This window comes from Emys orbicularis, chromosome 7 (genome assembly GCF_028017835.1).
Source record: "Emys orbicularis isolate rEmyOrb1 chromosome 7, rEmyOrb1.hap1, whole genome shotgun sequence".
Classification (NCBI taxonomy): Eukaryota; Metazoa; Chordata; order Testudines; family Emydidae; genus Emys; species Emys orbicularis.
Genome location: NC_088689.1, coordinates 85,504,941 through 85,527,464, shown reverse-complemented (window position 1 = coordinate 85,527,464; position 22,524 = coordinate 85,504,941). Strand labels below are relative to the sequence as shown.

The window sequence follows — 22,524 nt, the reverse complement described above, 5'->3', positions numbered from 1 at the left end:
GGGTTTGGACTAGTCTGTTCTCAGCTGGAGAGCTGAGTGGTGTGCAAAGACAGACAACCCGATGGGCATGCTGGAGATGAAAACCCCTGTGACATCACACCCTGATGCAAGGGAGCACCCTGGTGATGAGCACTCACCATTCCAACCCCTCATTCAGGAAAGGGAGAAAGAAGTTGGCCCTGAAAAGGGCAATAACAATGATCCTTGGTTGAGGCAAGGATGGAGCTTCACAGGAGGAGAGATAAAATGGACTAGGAGTCTTGAGATTGGCAAGAAGAGGAGAAAGAGCTAAGCGCTCTATGTAGGGGGAAGAGAGACGCATTGTCTATGCATATTCAGTGCTGTGATTCCTGAGCAGAGAATGGTTTTGGTTCCCCGGCCACGCTATTGTTGACTATTTATTTTGTGATCAGAATTCCTGCCCAAAGGGGATTCAGTTGAGGCTGCAATCTCCATCTGCCTAGTCACTCCAGCAGGGCTCAGTTCGCTAGGCTTAGCATAGTCTTCTAGATGCTTTCTGTATTCAGTGCAGTAAGAAATGAAGAGCAGAGATCTGACAGGTCAGATAGCAAGTATAGTAAGCGTCCTTCCCAGGCAGAGCAGCAAACTGGAACCTGTGCTGAGAACCAGGCAGGCACTGGCTGCTCAGTCCTCCACCAGGGATGGTCTGACACATAACCAGCACAAGTAACTGCTGGGAGCTTCACCTATCCGCCTCAACTCAAGGCTGGATTTATTCCACTTCCACCACCCTCTTCTGACAACAGAACCCAGGGAGAAGGTCCATTGACCCAATCTCCCATCACCAGCACTGGGGTCAGAGGGTGAGGAGCTTCACTGTCTGACTTCCTTCTTCTCTCTGGCAACAGCACTGGAGGAGACCAAGCATGAGCAAGAAAAATAACTGGTCCCCCCCGTTCTCTCAACAGCTCATGGCCTGAGTTACTTCTTGGAACCATACACGTCCTAAGACCAGAGCTGATTCCAACCACAGAGGGCTCTCAATGGGACTTGGGGAGAGAAGGAGCAGATGGGAAGGGATGGAGTAGACATTAAACAGTTCTGCTATTTTGACATCTTTCCCTCGATATTAGTTTGTCTAAAGTAGTTATACAGGAGCCAAACAAAATAAGGTGTTGAAATGAAAACCCACCAGAGAGAGACCTGGCCGTGGGTTGTACATCCTTGCTGTGTCCTTCAAAGGCTACCCCATCCTACTGGAAACAGTAACGCTGATACAGCACCTGTCATCCAAAGGAGCTAAATGTTCTACAGTCCCTGGGCTGAGTCTACCCCTCTGCTGTCGCTGTCCATATGATACCCATTGCATGAATAATTAGAGAACTTCTGCCTTAAGGGCTAACACCAGCACCGCATTCACCTCCTAAAAATAAATAGCAGCGCAAGGCTTTCATGTCAGAGTAGAGGGTGGGGAGAACAAATAACTGCTCACAAAATGTTCTTGTGCTTCTAGAAGGCAGCTGGGTCCTCAGAACCTCCTCATGAGCAAGCATGATGACATGCTGTTGTGCCTGACTCTATCTTCACTTCAGTCCCTGCAGGTGGAGACGGGGTCTGCTTGCAACAGAAGAGAAAAAGAGCAAGGAGGTGCGATTTTCATTCCCATTGCATCAGTTGCCCATGGAAAAATAGCCTGTCAGGCCATCATCTGGAAGACGTGGCAAGGGGCACCATGAGCAGCAATGAGAAGCAAATGGACCCTGACTCATCCCCTCTGCCTGAGCCACCAAAGAGGAAGAGGGGAAGACCAAAGAAGCAGCCACAGGTGAGTGCCCAAGGCCTTAAGAAGACAATGGAGAATGCTGTGTAGTTAGACTAATAAGTACCATGCTGCTCAAGAAAGGGACAGCATGGTACACTACATGTTATCTGCCACCAATGGCAAGTACCTAGTTGTCTCAACCATGTCTCTAAATTGGCAGCCCACGCCCACCTGGGCCATGGAGCCTCATCAGGAGAGTTAATCACTGCCCTATTCTAGCACTCAAGAGTGCTGGGGAATAGAGCTGGGTGCAATTTTTTTGGTGAATAGTTTATTCGCTGAACAATGCAAATTGGGGTCGACTGAAATTATTTGCAAATCAGGTTGAATATGGTGAATCGTTTTGGCGGCAGAAAAAGGGAAGGAACTTCCAGACAAATTGAAATGTTTTGTTTTTAAAAAGAGTTTACACAAAATATTTTGACACTTTGTTTCAAAATTCAGCTATCTTTACTAAAAAAAACACACACAAGGGTGAAAAACACTTGAAAATGAAATGATATGTTTCGTTTCAGATGGAACACAATATTTATTTGACCCAAAACAAATTTCAGGGTGGATTTTTTTGGTTCATCCACTGAACTGAAAAATCAGTTATTCCCCAAGCTCTACTACTGTTTTGCTTTTGTGGGTGACTTGGGTATGGGAGGAAGAGGATATATGCTCTTTCACTCCTCATTCCATGCATCACAGCTGGAATGAACAAAATTTTGTCCTATATAAATACACAATGTACTCACGTTCATATGCCTACAAAACCAAATACATGTATTTGTGTTTATATATGCACCAATATATAGATAGAGTGCAGATAAATTAATAAATATATGCATCAGCATATGCACCTCCATGTAATGAAATGTGTGCAAAGCAACACACGGACATAGCCACTGTGATGAAGTGGAGGATTTTCTTAGTGTTTTGCATGAATACTGTGTGGGTCTTAGTTTCTCTGTGTGCTATGTGTTTAACGAGGTGATGGGAGAGGGAGTTTGTTGTTACAGAGGACCAGGTGTGACCTCACCTAACAGCCAGGACCCCAGACAATTGCCTAGATATGGGGGATCCTAGCAACTGGTGACCTGGTGACCAGGAGGCCCACCCCAGCTTGGCAGTCAGCCAGTTCTGGCTAGTGGGAGGACAAAGGGCTGAGGAGAGAGGACCCCGGTGACCTGACCAGCTAGGTCCAGCCAGTGGGAACAAAGGACGGAAAGAGAGGGCCCAGGCGACATGTTTACCTGGGACCAAAGACAAAGGACAGGGGAGGAGCTGTTGCAGGAGATGATATAGGATGACTGGCTGCAAGGAGGGGGCTTCTGGACTGGGGAGAGAGAGAGCAGCCAGAGCCCACCTGGATGCAGAAGAGACCTAGATGTATTGTGCTGGGTTGCTAGGCCCAAGGGCCCAGAGAGTTTCCTGTGCTGGGTTCAGATGCTCAATAAACCCTTCTGTTTTATGCTGGCTGAGAGTCACTCCAGTCTAGAGATCAGGTTTGCATCATTCCCTCCAGGGGTGGAGGCCCTGGGGGTCCAGAGTGAGTGGACTCCCAGAGGGGGCACACAGTGAGAGACAGACGTGCTGAAGGTTCAGAGAAGTGCGGTTCCAGGAGGCAGAGGGGCCTACGGCTTAAGCCCCTAGAGAGAGAGTGGACCCCTGAGAAGGGTTGTCACACGGAAGGGGGTTCCTCCCAGGAACTGTATGGAGCTGAGAGACAGCATGAGTCCTGTGAGTCTGTGACACCCACATATGCTAAGACATCCTTCTGTCTATGCACACGCCTATATGTAGGCTTGGAAGGATTAGATTTTTATTGGTAAATGTCAGTAAATGTTGATTTCACCCTACGCACACAAATCAATGAAAAAATATTTCCATCAATGATCATTGAAATTTACAGATAGGCAAAGTAAGAAAAATGTTGCTCGAGAACTTATTAGTGTTTGACTTAAGGATATTTACTTGGTATAGTTTGCCATGCAATTTGTGTTTGAATAGTTATAAAGCTTTAACTTTTTGAATCTCAACATTGACGGTCATTAAATAATTATGGTTGGACCCCCCATTATTTCCCACAACTATGAAAATGCTTAAAAATAAATATTGATATATCCATCAAAATTACATACACAAAAAGAATTCTACCAAGTCTACATATATGCAGCCTGTGCCCCCACCTCACGAGCTGTATACTCTGCTAAGCTCATAGTGTGCTCTCAGAATAACCCTGATGAAGCAGATATAGAGAAATATTAATCCATGCAACCCTCCAAAAATAGGATTGTCTCAGGTATAACGGACAAATCAAAGGTAAAATCTGGTGCAGCACCATTATGAATTTGAAAGTCACTTTGAGTGCACAAATTAAGAATAGGACCCTCAACATGTTCAGATAGTGAGTAAGGTTCCAGAACATTGACAACTGAGAACATGGAACTGTAATCAACCGTGCCTTCTGATATCATCTTCATTGTCTTTATTTGTGTCACTTTCCTATTGGTCACTTTCCTGATAGCTCTTGTATTTATTTTCCTTTTTCCCCTTTTAAAAGAAAAAGTCCTCGTCGTGGCTGGATAAACTTATCATCCCTCATTTGTGAGCCCTGTATACAAATTGATATTATACTTAGGCATGAATGAGACATTTTTTTTTTAAGACTAGGAATCCAAGAAAGGCAAACATCTGATATTTTTGTAAATTTCATACACAGGGTGAATTCTGGAGAGAGATGTTAGTGAGTCAGGCCACAGGGGCAGGACTTCAGTTTCACATACACAAACAATGAAATTATTGAAAAGGATTGTTTTAAATTGATGACTGAGCTGACACATTGTGAATTCCCTATAGCTATCTCTGTAGGCGGGTGGCTCCTAGAAGACTCAGAATGAGATATGTATAGATCCTTTCATTTCTTGGTCATGGCGGTTCCAACTGAGATCAGGTCAGGAGTGATGGAAAGCCAGTAGCACCTAGCGGCTGTTTGGTAGCTTGTGTGAAATGAGTCTGAGGCCTAAATCCACTTCTTAGTGGACCATAACATCATCATGCATCACATAGCTGAACTGGTTTCTCTCCATAGAGGTCAGCCTTTCAGGGCAGGACCAAGGCATGTTAGTAGGGAGGGGAAGAGAGAGCTTGTACAGCTTCTGTCCTATGGATAAACAGAGGACTTCTGCCTCCAGGGCTTTCAACATAACATCTCTCACTCTCCTCATTTACAAACTTAAAACAAAGAACTCTGCTTGTTTTTACTTTTTTCCATCAGAGTTTAAATAAGGAACCCACAGAATGTGAGCCAATGTGCATGTGCCAATTCATATAGGTTTGCTTTATGCCACCAAATACTTTTTCTTCCTTTTCTATGCTTCTATAAAGCTTTATTCTCCTGTGGGTACTGATCCAGTGAAAGCAAGATTCCTTCTGAGTCAGCACTGAATAGGTGGCACTGTGCTGCTTACATGTGCTGTCTTTCAGAGGTGACATAAAATCAAGGGCTTCCTAACCACTTGTGGTCCTTTGGTACTTTCAGCAAGAGTTGATGTGTTAACCCTGGTGTGTTGGCAAAATTCCAGTTCAGGTAATTACTTCCTGAACTCCCTCGGCGGATTAAATTGGAACAGGTGTTCTTTGCTTGCTGTCCTGCACTGTTCTGTAGTGCTGCTGTGTTCCATACCCAGCAGCGGCTGCATTTTGGCTCTAGAACGTGCGATCCCTTGCAGCTGGTATAATCTGTATACTTTCCTAGGAATCTTTAGGGGTTACATCAGGAGTTCTATCATGTTTTCACAGGGGGGCCACAATAGACACCTCCTATTCCCAGGGGCATAACATCCCTTTAGCAATTATTAGCACAGGAAAGTATGTACACCTCTACCCCGATATAACGCTGTCCTCAGGAGCCAAAAAAATCTTACTGCGTTATAGGTGAAACCGCGTTATATCAAACTTGCTTTGATCCACCGGAGTGCACAGCCCCGCCCCCCCGGAGCACTGCTTTACTGCGTTATATCCGAATTTGTGTTATAGCGGGTCGCATTATATTGGGGTAGAGGGAATGTCTCCGACTCCCATTGCTGTAGTATTGGAGCGCCTCACAACCACCATGTGAGGTAGGATGGGGAACTGGGGCACAGAGAGACTGTGTCTTGCCCAAGGCCAGTGGTAGAGCAGGGAATTGAACCCCTGTGGTCAGGTCCTAGGCTAACACCCTCATCACTGGACCCTCCTTCCTCTCTGGATATTGTATGTTCTGCAAATGTACTTTAGCTGTCTTCTAATGCAGTTTAGCCACCAGAAACAAGGAGCAGAGCCAGTGCCATGTGACTAGCAAGTGTGTTGGGTGCCACTCTTGGTCCACAGGCCACAGCAAAAAAATACACTGGGCTACATACTTGGAAGTTATCATTTGATTGCTAGGTGTTCGGAGTGTCAGAGTAACAGTTACCCTCTTTTTGTCCAAGCAGGAGCTTCTGGGACCTTTGCCCCTAAAGAAACCACGAGGAAGGCCAAAAGGAAGCAAAAAACTGAGTGCCAGCAGTGGGCAGACGGTAAGAGACCATGGCACATGCTCAGCTTATGGGAGGATGCCGAGCTCACTGGCAAGCAAACCCTCCTCTCCTCCAGGCTTTTGCTGGGGGAGCACGAGAGAGGCCCTCTCTCATTAAAAGACAGGCAGTTTGTGTCGTCTCCTTTTTAATTTTTGTTTAAGTCTTTAAGCTCTGACAAACTTTACACTCCTCTCCCACTGTTACCATTAAATCATCACCAGGGCCAGCGCTTCCACTAGGCGACCCTAGGCGGTCGCTTAGGGCGGCAGGATTTGGGGGGCGGCATTTTGCCATCCTCGGCGGCAATTTAGTGGCGGGGGTCCTTCCGCTCCGCGTCTTCGGGGCGCTTCGGCAGCGGGTCCTTCACTCGCTCCGGGACCCGCCGCCGAAGCGCCCCGAAGACGCGGAGCGGAAGGACCCCCGCCGCCGAATGCTCTGAGGAGGAGTGCTGCCGCCTAGGTCAGCAAAAACCCTGGCGCCGCTCCTGATCATCACCCTCTGTCCTCTGTCTGCCACCACTGATAGAGGACAATCATCTGCTGCTGCCTAGTCGCCTTCATTCTTCTCCCTCATTATCAGCCCTGCCTAGTCCTCTTTGTAGTCATCCTAAGTCTTTTCACACTGGCACCTAAAGGGCTGCCTCCTTCTCTTCTTTGTCCTGCCCATCATCCTAGTCATCGTCAGCCTCAGCATCATGTTCCTCCTCATCCTAATTGTCCTCCTAGTCATAGTTCTCCTCCTCCTCACCCTACTCCTCCTAGTGGTTGGTCCTCCACCTCATCCTTCTCCTCCTCTTCTACTGTGTCTTTCCTCCTCCTAGTGCTTCTCCTCCACCATCATCACATAGTCCCCATCTGGCGCACTCTGCTTCCTAATCATGTTCCTCCTTTCCTCAGTCCACTACCTCTGCTTCCTCTGCCCAGTACTTCTCCTAAATCTCCACCTCCTGGTTCCTCCTCCTCCTAGTTGTTTTTGTTTTCATCCTAATTTGCCTACTCTTCCTCTGACATCCTCCAATTCTGCCTGGTTGATATCCTCCTCTAGGCTGTCTTTGTCTTCTGCTTCATCTGTTTAGTCATCTCCCAAGTCCTCCTTCCCATAGAGCTCCTCCTTCTAGGTGTCCTAGTCTTAATCCTAGTTTGCCTGCTCCTAATCCACATCTGCTTGTCCTCTCTGATGCCTGGACAGCAACCTCCTTCTTCCTCTGCCTCTCCACTCTTTCCCTACTCCTCTCCCTCCTAAGACCCCGCCGCCTCCTCCTAGTTGTTATACTCTTAATCATAATCCACAGTCACATAGGAAGACCTTAAAATGAAGCCACCCCGACCAAGTTTAGGCCTGGCCTACACTTAAAAGTTAGGGCAACGTAGCTACAGTGTTATGGGGTGTTAAAAAATCCACATATCTGAGCACTGTCACTATGAAAAATTCACACACACACCCAAGTGCTGTACTCATGCTGATCTAACGCATGGTGTAGATGCAGCTAGATCAATTGAAGAATGCTTCTGTCGACCCAACTACCATCACTTGGGGAGGTGGGGTTCCTACAGTGATGGAAAAACCCTTTCCATTGCTGTAGGAAGCATCTACACCATGGCACTACAATGTTGTAGCTGTGCCATTGTAATGCGGACATGGCTTTAGTGTGTTGATCACAAGTGCAATAAGTTATGAAAGAGGACTAGATCATGTCTTTTGTTTTAACTAAAGGTAGAATCTTCAGCTGAGAAAAGACCAAGAGGGAGACCCCGTAAGTGGGTAAGTACAATGACATCAAAATCCTCTTTTGTTCCCTCTCCTTGAGTTCCTTCTCTCAAAGCCCAGAGGATCCCCCATCTTTCTGGTTTGCTCCTCTTCTCAAGAGCATTAGCTGTGCTGATGCTCTTTCAGCCTAGGAGGCCTGGATGCAACCTTCTTTGGGTCTTGAGCACTGATCTGGCCAGATAGGAGAGCAAGATTCTTCCTCCTTCCTCCCTCCCCGCCCACCCTAGGGTTGAACATTCTGCAAAAACACTCTCTTATCCAAGAACCTCTGGCAATATGTTACACTTAATTCAGGAAGCAACTCTCTTCCACTCCCTATTCCCAACACTTCAAAAGCAAAGATTCCTGAGCTTCTCAGCAAGAGCGGTGCTTTCCTTGGGAATTCTGATGGAGTAAGAGGGATTCCTAGATCTCAGGTTCATTTCAAAAGGGGAATTTTAGAATTCAAGGAAAAGAGAAGGTCACTGGAGTGAGAAACCTAGAACTCTGACAGCAGAGGGCTCATTAATCTAGCAGAGAAAGACAAAGAGATCCAAGGGCTGGAAGATGAAGTTAGATGCCTTATTTCTAGCCCAAAGGTGTGTCTTTTTAACAGAGAGGGTAATTAGCTGTTGGAACAATTTACCAAGGAATATGGTGGATTCTCTGTCACTTTAAGTCTTTAAGTAAAGATTAGGTGTCTTTCTAAAGAGAATGATCTAGCTCAACCACAAGATATGGGCTAGTTGCCGGAATCTGTGAGTGAAATTCTGTAATCTGTTATGCAGGAGGTCAGACTAGATCAGTGGTCACCAACTGGTCAATCATGATCAACTGGTCGATCCTAGAGTACCACCCAGTCAATCGCGATCTCGAGCAGCACAGTGTGGCTGCCGCTAAGACAGGCTCCCTGCCTGCCCTGGGCCCACACTGCTCCCAGAAGCAGCCAGCGCGCCCCACGGCCCTGGGGGTGGTGAGGCAGAAGTCTCCCTCCGCATGCTGCACCTGCCTGCAAGCACCGGCCCTGCAGCTCCCATTGGCCATGAACAGGGAGCTGTGGCCAATGAGAGCTGCAGGGGTGGTTCTTGCAGAGAGGGGCAGTGCTCTGAGCCACATGCTCCCCGCCCCCCACCCCACCCCAGGGGCATGTTGGCCCCTTCCAGGAGCAGTGTGGGGCCGGGGTAGGCAGGGAGCCTGCCCTAGCCTTGCTGCACCCGCCACCGACCGGGAGTCACCAGAGGTAAGTGCTGCCCAGCAGGAGGCCGCACCCCAACCCTGAGCCCCCTCCCAGAGCCAGCACCCCAAACCCCCTCCTGCACCCCAACACTCTGCCCCATCCCTGACCCCCCTCCCAGATCCAGCACCCCATACCCCTTCCTACATCTCAACCCCCTGCCCCAGCCCTGACCCCCCCTCCCAGAGCCAGCAGTCTGTATCCTCTCCTGCACCTCAACACTCTGCCCCAGCCCAGAGCCCCCTCCTGCACCCAAATTCCCTCCCAGAGCTTGCACTTCTCATCCCCTCCTGTACCCCAACCCCCTGCTCCAGGTTCAGCCCAGAGCCCTCTCCCACACTGCAAACCCCTAGGCCCCAGCCCAGAGTGTGCACCCCCTCCCAAACCCCAAATCTCTACCCCAGCCCGGTGAAAGTGAGGGTGGGGGAGATCAAGTGATGGAGAGGAAGGGGATGGAGTGAGTGGGGTGGGGCTTTGGAGAAGGGGTGGGGCCTCAGGGAAGGGGCGGAGTAGATCCTGGGTTGCCCTTAAATTGAAAACGTGATCTTGGGCGTAAAAAGTTTGGAGACCACTGGACTATATGATCACAGTGCATCCTTCCGGCCTTAAAAATCTATGAACTCAGAAGATGATGCCCATGGAATTCCTCCCTTAAGAAAGAAGGCTGTGGGAGATGGGGCTCAGGGAACCCACAGGCATCAGTGGGAACTTGTGTCAGAAACTAATGCCGCATTAAATCAGTTCTGCAAGCTTCCCACTCCCAAGCCTTCTGATGGCTTTGACCAGACTGGTCCAAGTTGAGATCCTTCCTGTGACAGATGATCTGATTCATCAATAATATATATTGTGACAAAGTTCCTCCTCTATCTTGGTGGGTCCTGCGCTTATTGGCGGATTTTCTTGCCGCAGAGATTCACCATGTGGGTTGGGGAACAGCCCAGAGACCTTCCCCTCTGGAAGAACCCACAGTCCAGGTCAATTGGGAGGTTTGGGGGGAACCCGGGCCCGCCCTCTATTCCGGGTTCCAGCCCAGGGCCCTGTGGACTGCAGCTGTCTATAGTGCCTCCTGTAACAGCTGCATGACAGCTACAACTCCCTGGGCTACTTCCCCATGGCCTCCTCCAAACACCTTCCTTATTCTCACCACAGGACCTTCCTCCTGGTGTCTGATAACGCTTGTGCTCCTCAGTCCTCCAGCAGCACACCCTCTCAGCTCCTTGCACTTCTTGCTCCCAGCTCCTCACACTCACACCACAAACTGAAGTAAGCTCCTTTTTAAAACCCAGGTGCCCTGATTAGCCTGCCTTAATTGATTCTAGAAGCTTCTTCTTAATTGGCTCCAGGTGTCCTAATTAGCCTGCCTGCCTTAACTGGTTCTAGCAGGTTTCTGATTACTCTAGTGCAGCCCCTGCTCTGGTCACTCAGGGAACAGAAAACTATTCATCCAGTGACCAGTATATTTGCCCTCTACCAGACTCCTGTACCCCACTGGTCTGGGTCTGTCACAATATTTATAACCTAGGAAGATAAGTATGGAGGGGAGGATAGGATTAAAAAACTCCACCCAAGCCAGACTGAAGTCATGCTCTGATACCTATCCCCAGAACAATGGATAGACCCATGATAAACCTATCAGCCAGATAGGTTCATTGGCTTCTCTCAGAGCAACCAATGAAGGGCTGCACTTGAGGCTTGGAGGGAGAGAATTCCCATGGGGGAAGTGCCACGACTTGGAGGGTTTGCAAGGTGAGATCCCCTAATACAGTACTCCTAGGAGGAGCGAGCACTTGGCAAACAGTTGATGAGGGGGGAATGTCCTCTGGACACAGCTCAGGGTTGAATCTCCCACAGGGAAGGCCAGAGAAGAGAAATGCTATTTACATATCAAATGGCCTTTTCTTCTCTGGCATCCAGCTGAGAAAAGGCCACGTCTACTTCAGCTTGTGAGAAGTGTAAATCCAGAGACGATACTCTAAACACCTCTTCTGTTTTAATTCCATCTTCTCTCTTTTTACTTTCAATGCCTCTAATTCTAAGGAAATCCACTGTTGCGTGGGGTTTTTAAGCAGTCCGGCCCTGAAGGGAACAATCTCTAAGGAGAGTACAGAAGGCGAAAGGAGTTCTGGAGCTTATGCTCTCCTCCCAGTCTTGGTCAAGGGCCATGGACAAAGGTGTCCTATCCCAGTGAGTTGTGTGGCCATCAGGCTATGGCAGGCAAACACAAGGGGTGTGGCTGAAGGACCGTCCTAGGAGATGGGAGTTGGTGGTGGTGTTTGGTTTGCAGTGCTAGCAGCATATTGGGTCTGGCTGTGGTGAAAACTCATAAGAAGCAACCGTTAGAAAAACAAGAATTATAGAGGAGGAAAAAGAGAAAATCGGTTCTATACTTATTTTCTTTTTGGTTAAGATTAAGAAAAGGCAGAAGGAGGAGGTGAGCTATGAGATGTTAAAGGAGGAGTAGCAATAGAGCTGTGTGGGGAAAGAAAACTACTTTAGCAACTTCAACAATCAACAAAAACAAGTGTTGTATTCATGGGATCATGACCAGCATGGTCACATGCAGCCAAATGGGAGCCCAAGAACTGCAGAGAATGGAGAAACCTCACAAGGGAGGAACCAGGCACAGCCAGTGCCAGGAGCCAGGTCAGGGCCTGAGGAAGTTGAGGGAGACCAGGGCCACAGCAGACCAGGAAAAGCTGGAGAATCCAAGGTGGAGGATGAGACCTCAGTGGGGAGCTTGGAGGATGAATGGAATGTCTGCAGTGACAGGAAGAACCGCAGAGCATCGCCTGGGCAGAGTGCCCAGGGCAAATGGGTCTGGGAGTGGAAGAAACACCAGCTGGAGACAAAGAGACTGCAGCTGCAGGAAAGATAATGTGTTGAGTAGGAATTAAAATGCCAACATAAGAAGGGAGAGCATGCCAGACAGCATTATCATGAAGTGGGCACTGAGTGGTTGCACAGACAGAGGCTAAGCTATTGGGTAAGTGGAGATAGAAATCACCCATCTAATTCCACAGGCAATGTAGCTCTTGAACTGTGTCCTATACATAAAGAAGGTGGTACCATCTATGTTTTCTAAAGGCTTGTGAATGGAGGCGCACACGGAACTGGGTAGCTGCTGTGGATAAGATGCAGCTTCTAGCTCCCTTACCGAATGGTTAATATTAACAGCATGATCTCAGTGGCCAGTGAAGAGTGTTTGAATGACGAGTTTAAAATCACTTTGCTGCAGAAATTTGAAGAGACCTGTGACTCATACAGAAAGAAATTTCAGGGAGCTTGGAAGCAGTGTATTAAGGGTTATTCCGAAGTTGCTACTCAGCTTGGAGGAGACTTCACAACAGAAGAGGCCTTTGGGCTGATGGGAATGGGACAGTTTTATATGCTGTGCGCTCAGGAGTTGAAAGTGTGACTCATGGATCGGAATCCCAAAACGCTGTACATGGCAAGCAGATTAGCTGAGGAGTACATCCACAGTCCTTCTGGGACAGATGAAAGGTCTGGGGGGCGGGTGGGAGGTGATCACTGTAGTGCTTAAGAGTCCTAGTCATGGACCTGGTTCCCCTTTTGCTAGGTGCTGTACAAACACGGTCAGGTAGGAATTTCAGAATGATCTGTGAGCTGCTGAACTTGAAGCTTGGGAAGAGAGAGATTCCCCTGAGGGTTAACCTGGCTGGGGAGGTTGGCAGAAAAAAAATGGTTTGAGGTGGGGGAGGAGAGAAGATGACCTCAGGGTACTTGATAAACAGGGTGGTGGAAATTCTCTTTCTGGGTCCAGCATGACAGGGGAGGCCAGAGAAGATAATTGCTCTTCAAACACATGGGAGTGCCTTTTCTTCTCTGTAACTGAGCTGAGAAAGCAGCAGCTAGTTCAGCTTATGAGAAGTGTAAATTGAGGGTTGTTAAGCAAAACACTTCTTTTGCTTAAATTCCATTTTCTCTGTTTTTATTCTCACCACTTGTAGTTTTAAGGAGATCTGCTGTCATATGGGTGTTCCAAGCAGTCTGGCCTTGGAGGCAGCAAACTTGAACTTCTAAGAGGTATAGGGGGCAAAAGGGGTCTCAGTCACCCGTCTCAGTCAAGGGGGATAGACAAAGGTGTCCTATGCCAGTGAATTGTGTTACCATCAAGCTACAGTAGGTGTATGCAAAGGAAGAAGCTGCCAATCCTTGATGAGAGTTGGCAGTGGTGGTTGGTTTATACTCCTGATAAATTTACCCAATGGTCTGTAATAATCTGAGTTTGTTCATCTCTAGTTATTACCGCAAGACCCATCTTTTCTCCCAGGCCAGTAAAGAGATGGGTGAGGCCGGATACTTGTGTGAGTGGAGCTCTGGTGGGGTCTCTGTTGGGATGAGTGCATGAAACATTGTCATCGTGGCAGTGATGCCTCTGTTTATCTGAACAATGAGTTTAGTAGCAGTTGGAAAGCCTAGGTTGGGTGCACTATTATTATAGAGCTGCAGAAATCTAAGCAAGTAAATATACAGAAAGCTGAGGCTCCCTAAAGAGCATGACTGGGGGTGGGGGGGGGAGAGAAATATTGTGCTAGATTCAGAGCACTAACCAGCTGTCAAACACCTGCTGGCACAGTCTGCCCTGTGGTTAAACTGACACTAACATGTAGGAAGGAGACTGGCTCAGCCATGACTTTCAGCCCACTTCGCAACTGTTCAGTGTGCCTGACATGGGTAGAGACCAGGATCACCCCAGGTGGCATTTGAAATGCAATGTGTGGAGGGGGGGAGCAGCCAAGCATGAGTTTAAAGGCATGTGGATACCTCCCTGGGGCTCTAAAGAGGAAGTGAGGTGAGGAGGAGTAGGAAGAACTGAGAGAGAACGACTAAGAGATTCTCCAAAGATGAAATAATTGAGCTAGGCAGAAAAGGCTGTTCCAGCAGAGGAAGTATTGTCCAGCAGTTAGGGTACTAGTCTGGGGCTTGATTTCTCTGCTCTGCCACAAACTTCCTGTATGACTTTGGGTAAGTCAGTCTGTCTCTCTGTGCCTCAGTTTCCCTATCTATGCAATGGGGATAACAGCCCTGACCTGCCTTCCAGGGGTGTTATGAGGATAAATATATTAAAGATTGTGAGACACTAAGATACTATGTTAATGAGGACCATATAACTAACTACCTCAGACAGACAGAAAAGGCATGAAAAGGCAGTGAGTATCCAAATACAATTACCGAGGGTTCTTGAACACAAAACCAAGTAAAATAAGAATTGTCCTATGTGGCATAACCTTACACTGTCCTTTCACAGCTAAAACATCCTGTCACATTTTTATATATTACATCCCAAAAAACTACATTAAAAAGTAGAGCTGGTTGGGAATTTTCCATCAATGTTTTTTCATTGGAAATTGCAGTTTTCATAACATTAAAATTTTTCCCACAGGAAATTTTTTTTATTTCCCATCAGAAAAATCTAAACAAAGTAGATCATTTTGGGTTGGGTTGACCTAAATCAGAACATTTTCATATCAAATTGAATCAAAAAGTTTTGTTTCAGAGCAGTTTGACATTAGTCTGTGTCTACCTGAGCTAATGCAGTGCCTCATGGGAGATGGTAGTTCAGGTGCTTCCTGCCCGTGTTCTTCTCTATGGGCCAGACTCCCTGACTAGACTGCATCTCCCATTATGCACCATGGTCTCCTCTCTGGTTGAAATCATGTGATGCATCATGGGAGTTAACATAACAATGTATCTGCATCATGAAGATGTGGTCCAACCAGGGAGCGCCAGCCCACAGGGGAGAATAGGGGGACCTTGAATTGAAACTTCTATGAGACACCATAGCGGCTTATGCAGGCACAGATTAATGTTGAACCAGCCTCAAACAAAACATTTCAATGGGCTCAACAAACCAAAATGAAAGAGTTTGATTCAGCAATGTTGAAATGAAAGGTTTTGAATCAACCTTTTTTTGTTTTTTTGCACTTATTGTTCTGTGAAAAATATTGATATTTCACCTTTCCATCCCAATTCAGGCCAAAACCAAATTTCACAGTATCGCCATTTCCATAGGACAGAAATTCTGATTTTAACCAGCTCTAGTTATAAGAACATTAAAGCTGCAAAGTCAAACACTCAAAAATTAGGAATGCCAGCATTAAGGATGCCTGTGCAACTATAATTTCGTTCCTTTGTGCTGATGCATTATGATACAGTCTTTAATTATATGATCCCATACTCTTTTTTTCTACAGGACCCCTGTCTCATTCAATGCCTAGGATGAGGTTGGGTGGAATAGAGCAGGTATTTAACAGAACACAGCAACATTACACAAGAGTTTTAGGAGAGGAGAAAATGAAAGACATTTTATGCATATGAAACTACAAGGGCAATCCAGGGAGGTAAAATATAATTTCCCAAGATGGAATTTGTGGCTTACACCACTGCTCTTGAAAAAAATGCCATGGGATGTTTAATGACCACAATTGGCCAGGACCTCAATTTTACATCTTATCCTGCAGCGCAGCTCTCCCTGGTGCCAGACGGGGCCACTGGCTTAGTATTGACAGAAATCCTTACTGAGCCACCAATACTACTTCCTGCATCTCCTGTTTCTTCCTTGGAGGTCACCTTTCCACGTACTGTTCTGGCCCAAATCTTCCTTAGTTTATGAAAACGGATTAAATTACAGCCCAGATGGGTAAAACACGACGCCTTTTGGTGTTTAACATACACCTGTAAAACGCTAATAGGACTCCAGGAGCTGGAGTTAGCCTGATGTTTGGACCTAAGCCCCTGACATAGTGGTATCTAGGAGCCCTCTTTCCATGAAGCATCCTTAGTAGTTAGAGTACCATGGTGCACAGAAGAACCAGCAAAGGAGGAAACTAGAGCACAGGTGCAAGTCAACCAATTCATAAGAGAATGTTACGGGGTGACTTGATCACTCTATATGTACCTACATGGGGAACAAATATTTGATAATGGGCTCTATAATCTAGCAAGCAAAGGTATAACATAATCCAATGGTGGAAATAGAAGCTAGAAGTAAGGTATACATTTCTAAGTGAGGGTAATTGGAACAATGTGCCAAATGTCATGATGGATTCTCCATCACTGGCAATTTTAAAATCAAGATTGGATGCCTTTAAAAAAAAAAGAGGATATGTTCTAGTTCAAAAGGGATTATTTTGGGGGAGCTCTGTGGCCTATGTTGTTCAGAAGGTCAAAGTAGATCAGGGGTAGGCAACGTACGGCCCGCAGGCTGCGTCCAGCCCGTCAGACCTTTTAATCCAGTTCTTGAGCTCCCGCCAGGGAGCAGGGTCGAGGGCTTGCCCCGCTCCGGCGCTCCAGCCGGGGAGCGGGGTTGGGGGCTTGCCCCACTCTGCATGTGCTGTGGCTCCATGCAGCTCCCGGAAGCAGCAGCATGTCCCCACTCAGGCTCCTACGCGTAGGGGCAGCCAGGGGACTCCGCACACTGCCCCCACCGCAAGCACCAGCTCTGCCACCAGGCCATGGTTCCCTGTCAATGGGAGCTGCGGGGGTGGCACCCACAGACCGGACAGCGCGCAGAGCTGCCTGGCCACACCTCTGCATAGGAGCCAGAGGGGAGACATACCGCTGCGTCCTGTAAATGCCGCCCAGAGCCTGCACCTCTGACCTCTCCCATGCCCCAACCCCCTGCCCCAGCCCTGATCCCCCTCTCACCCTCCGAACCCCTTGATCCCAGCCCGGAGCACCCTCCTGTACCCCAAACCCCTCATCCCCAGCCCCACCCCAGAGCCCGCACTCCCAGCCGGAGCCCTCACCCCCCACCCCAGACCCCAACCCCTCCCCCATCCTGGAGCCCCCTCCTGCACTCCAAACTCCTCAGCCCCAGCCCAGAGCCCCCTCCCCTGACCCCCAACTCCCTGCCCCAGCCCAGAGCCCCCTTCTGCACCCTGACCCCTCATTTCTGGCCCCACCCTGGAACCCACACCCCCAGCCCAGAGCCCGTACCCCCTCCCACACTCCAATCCTCTGCCTCATCCTAGAGCCCCCTCCCGTACTCTGAACCCCTCTGTTCCACCCCCAGCCTGCAGCCCCCTCCTGGATCCCAAACCCTCATCGTTGGCCCTACCCTAGAGCCTGCACCTCTAGCCAGAGCCCTCACCCCCTCCCACATCCCAACCCCCCGCCCCAACCCGGAGCCCTCTCCCGCACCCTGAACTCCTCATTTCTGGCCCCATCCCATAGCCTACACCCCCAGGCAGAGCCCTCACCCCCTCCCACATCCCAACCCCCAATTTCATGAGCATTCATGGCCCGCCATACAATGTCCATACCCAGATGTGGCCCTCAAGCCAAAAAGTTTGCCCACCCCTGGACTAGATGATCACAATGGTCCCTTCTGGACTTGGAATCTATGCATATCGATGGTGAAATCTGACAAATGGCTTGTGTCCCATTGTGATGCCCTCCTTTATTCCTCCTTGATGCTTTTATATCACACTGAGGATAGTAGACCAATGGGTTTATCTTGATAGTTTCAGGACCTATGGCAAATTGACATGAGTATCAAACTTTCTGTATATCCAGCACACTAGTGCACATAAGATCCTCTTTATTTTCCATCTGCAAATGGGTTAAATGGGCTAGAAATGAGACGAGAGTAGAGCTGAATGGCTACCCTCTCGTTTCATAGACTGCAATCGATTTCTGTTTCTGATATTCCATAGGCAGGTTATGGGATTTCCTGGTTAAATTGACAGGTTGCTGTCTTGTGCACCTGCATCATAGGGGAGAGTGTTCCCCATTAAGCCAACATTGCACAGGCTGCGGGGCTGCCTCCCTCACAAATATCATAATAACTGAACGCCTTCAACAACTATTTCCACACTCTCACACATCACATACGCATACACCACAGGAACACATCCGGACACCACACACAATACACATTGAGCACATGCGCACGTACAGCCAACACGGGCACAGGCTGAGAAGATGGGCCTGTCCTCACTCCTGCACAGCTAATCATTTAAAAGGCACTAATTAAAGATTTTTTTGTTCGGATCTAATTCGTTTGATTGGGTTGATTTGTATTTTATCTTCTCTGACATGATTTCTGTGTTGTTTGTTGGTGGGTTTTTTTCTCTTTACAGCCTCAGCTACTGATCCAGCAGAAAGAAACCCAGGAAGGATATCTCCAAGAGAGCAGTGACCTGAATTCTATTTCACCGCCTGCCACAGGAGGTTTGGGATTAGATAAACAGAATTATCACAGGGTTAAAATATACAACCATCCTAACAGTAAACCATGCATATATCCCAGCATCTATAACACCAAATGCTGGGACTCTGCTGGATCTTAGAAACTAAGCAGTGTTGGGTGTGTCAGTACTTGAATGCGAGACCTCCAAGGAACACTGCATCATGTAGGCTTAGCAAACCAGTATATGACACTTCCCTCTGTATCAGTACTGAATATTCCAGGATGCTGTTACAGGCAGAGAGAGGAAGCATTGTACTTCTGGTTTTCCAACAAGTTATGAGACTGAGGTTCTGGCCACTTTGGATGTACTTAAGATCAACCAGAAATTATGGGCTTGATGCATGAATCACTGGATAAAATTCTCTGGGCTGTGTTATGCAAGAAGTCAGACTAGATGAAGTCCCTTCTGGCCTTAAAAATAGGAGTGAAGGCTCCTCTGCTCTTTTCAGGAGAGTGTGGAAGTTGTTATTGTCATGGATAAATTCCATTCTGGATAATTCCATGCTGCCTCCAGTACGCTATTCCTCTCCTCTTCCAGTCCTAAACTCTAGGTTAGTATTGTGTGCTGTTAAACGGTTGCTGGGATTTCACCAGAGATGCTAACATTTTAGTGGTGGATGAAATGACAACAGCATTTAGTGTGTATATCTGATTGTAAAGTGCTTTGAGATTCTCCAGGATGAATGGTGTTAGGTAAAAGTAATACCATTGTCATAAAAAACTAGAGATGGGCAACAGCTAAAACCCTGGTTCTGAATACACCAGACCCTTGGAAAAGTTTGAATCCAGATTTGACCTTTGCAGCTTGAGCCCATTTCTCTCACAAAGACTTGTGCAGAATGAAGTTTGCAGGAAGCTGGTCCTTTAATGCTTTCCCTTGAGTGGGTAGGGAAAGGGAACCAGCAAGAGGTAGAAGTTGTCATTAACACTGACATGCGGTCAGCACAGCTGCACCCTCATCCCTTTACCGTTGGTGTCGTTTAACCTGGAGTGCAAAGCAAGCTAACTGACGTCGAGGAGCCAAACCCAATCTTGGTTTCTTAGAAAGTCCCTGGAGATGCCACATGATGAATGCCAAGTTTGCTAACCTCAGTTGTTTGATTCGGTTTCCTCTTTGACTCCTGGTCCCATATCACTTCCTGCCACTAAGTTGCATGATGACATCAGTGCAGCCACAGGCTTATAAGTGATGACCTCACTTCCTGCCCAATTCTCTGTCTTATTTCTGCTTTTCGTAGAGCTGTTAGCATCACCCAAAACCGCAGCCTAGGTGGGTACTTTCCTCTTCCTTTCAGTTTGAGCAGGACTGAGGGCAGTGGCATGTGGAATACATTTCCCTCCTGTTACAGAGACAGGCAGGCACAGATGCATTAGGATAAGCAGATGCTGCAGTGAGTGTGAGATGGCAATGTAGCACGTGGTACTGTAACACAGCCAGCTAGTTACTTCTGTACTTTCTGCTACAGAGATGGGGATGCTTTCTTCTAGTGTGTGCATTTCACTTCCTGGAGGTGCAGAGATTTGTAGCACTGGAGACAGGAAAGCTGCTGTGTCCTGGAGTGAAGTGTGGAAGGTAATACAAAAGCACACATAGTATGAAATCTAATACTCCTCCTCTCGGGAGTAATTCATAACAATTTTAATTCAAACAATAACCTGAAAATGAATCTGGGATGCAGTCTTGTATGTGGAACCTTTAAGCTGGTGATTGGAAAAGAGTCACCGGCTCTGCCTTGCTGGAGACTTTATAGATTCCAGATTCATTCAGGAGTGTGATGCAGCGATAGCTGCTTCCAAACTGTTAGTTTCTGAATGTGAGCCAGTTCCACGCACCTGCAACTAACTTAAAAACTGGGTGCTGTGCTGCTGACAGGATTTGCACTCTCCACACAGAGTGTGACAGCTCTAGCGCAGCTCTGCACTCTCTGATTTGCCACAGAAAAGATTACAATCACCTAGATGTCTATTGTCTTTATTGGGCTTTTGCAGGATGGGACTGAGATGCTGTGATAGGAACGTATCAGGATGCTTGCACCTTCTAGGAACTGCCCTATGCACAGCTCTAACTGAGGCTGATGGTCCCTTGCATCGTGATCACTGTATTAAAACACAAATTCAAAAAACAAACCTGGAAATATCCAAATGGATATGGTCTGGCCTGACTCCTTGCTGGTCTCCTTAATGAGAGCTTGGAGGAGGGAGAGGGAAGTGGAGGGGGAGAATCAGAGAGGAGGGGCTCCTGCAAAAGTGCTGTGGACGAGGCAATGGCGAAGAGTTGGGAGAACTGTTCCAGAAATAGCTATTTGTTTCCTGGGCCTGTGCAGCCTGAACCCCTTCTTTCTGTGATATTCCCAGGGTGCTGATTCTGGGGTTTCCTAACAGCTCATAGATTTTGCTTTGCGTAGATTTCATTAATTTTCAGTTGCCTATTTCTTGTGATGACACCAACTGCAGCTCAACCACTGAAGTTTCGCTAGTTGCCCAGGCTGGGTGTTCCTGCCACACCCCTCATGACAGAGTGCTGCTGCCAATGCATGATTAATGAGCCTGACATCACCTACTTCCCCAAAACCACAGAGGAAGCCTTGGCCTGTTTTATTTTTTTATTTCAATAATAAATCATCCTTTCTAGTGAAACATAGGGGAGCAAGAGAAACCCCCAACTCTGCAATCAGTGCTGCCAGGACCTGCCAGAAGCAGGAGGGAAATTTGTATTTTGTTTCCTCCTTGCCCGTCTCCCACCGTTCGCCTCCTCCCTTCAGTCTGGCTGATGGTATGAGAGTTCAGCCCACTGGCAAACTGTTGGGCCACTCCTTTCCCAGGACCAAGCCCAATAGTCATCCCAGCTTTCCCTGAAGCAGGGAGCCAGGTGCAGATCGGGGGAGCTCCCTAATCATGCAGGAGGTCAGACCAGATAACACCAGATGGAAAACTTCACCCAGGGACTCCTGCATCCAGCCCATAACCTCTGACCTTTCTGAGCACACATTCAAGTAATCACTGCAAGGTTCAGATGTTTATGTGGACTCTGGTTCTGATCCACTATCCACTGCAGTCACTAAGCGTGCTGCCATTGACTTCACTGATCCGGGGATCGAGCCCTTTTTGAGTTCCCCTCAACCCACCGCCTCACAATCCTCCATTCACTTTCTGACTCCCCCTTTCCTTCCTCCCCTCCTCCTCAGCAACCTCAAACAGCTGTGTGACTCCCACTCCATACTCCCCCTACACCCTCCCAGTCCTTCCAATCTCTCCTGATGTCCCTCCAGTGAAAGCCTGGCACAGGCCACTGAAACCACCCCTGAGCATTGCTGCCCAGGTGCACCTAACTACTGTAGTTCAGGTCTTTGTGCCTTGGGGATTTGGAAGGAGCGCCTCAAGGCTGCATGATGCTCAAGGTTCACCCCATCACACATGGTGCTCGGAATTCTTTAACCTAGTGCTGTCGCTGTAACGGGGAGGTGTGTGGGACTCCAGAGCTCTAACCCCCCTTTCTCATGCTATCTCCCTTTAGGCGCTCCTGGAAAAGATTCTCATAGGACGGGCAGGACTACAGGCCTCAGGAGATCTCTGAGCACCACCCCAGCTGCACCACAGTAGCACCTTGCCTGCTGATGTCGTACTGAAGCCACAAGGATTAGGAAAACAAACCAACCAACCAACCAATCTTAATTTCACACTTAAAATTCTCCCCCCACCATAACTTTGGCAAAGCCAGAGCCCCTGCTGCCCTCCTGCTCACCCCAGACAGCAATCTCAGGCATGACAGCCAGAAAGCTGTATTGCAGGGGTGGTCAACCTGAGCCTGAGAAGGAGCCAGAATTTACCAATGGAAATTGCCAAAGAGTCACAGTAATACATCATCAGCTCCCTGCCCCCCACTCCCAGCGCCTCCCGCCCACCGGCAGCCCCACCAATCAGCACCTCCCCCTCCCTCCCAATCAGCTGTTTCGTGGCATGCAGGAGGCTCTGGGGGGGAGGAGCGAGGGCATAGCAGGCTCAG

The 22,524-nt window shown here is 48.0% G+C and overlaps 1 protein-coding gene across 1 annotated transcript; it reads left to right on the top strand.

Moving 5' to 3' along the window:
• The first annotated feature begins 1,693 nt into the window (after positions 1-1,693).
• On the top strand, positions 1,694-22,121 carry LOC135880884 (high mobility group protein HMGI-C-like). Its single transcript, XM_065407265.1, has 5 exons — positions 1,694-1,786; positions 6,244-6,327; positions 8,041-8,088; positions 18,412-18,502; positions 22,036-22,121. Exons 1-5 carry the CDS (start codon positions 1,694-1,696, stop codon positions 22,119-22,121), a joined length of 402 nt encoding a protein of 133 aa, XP_065263337.1.
• Positions 22,122-22,524: the final 403 nt, after the last annotated feature.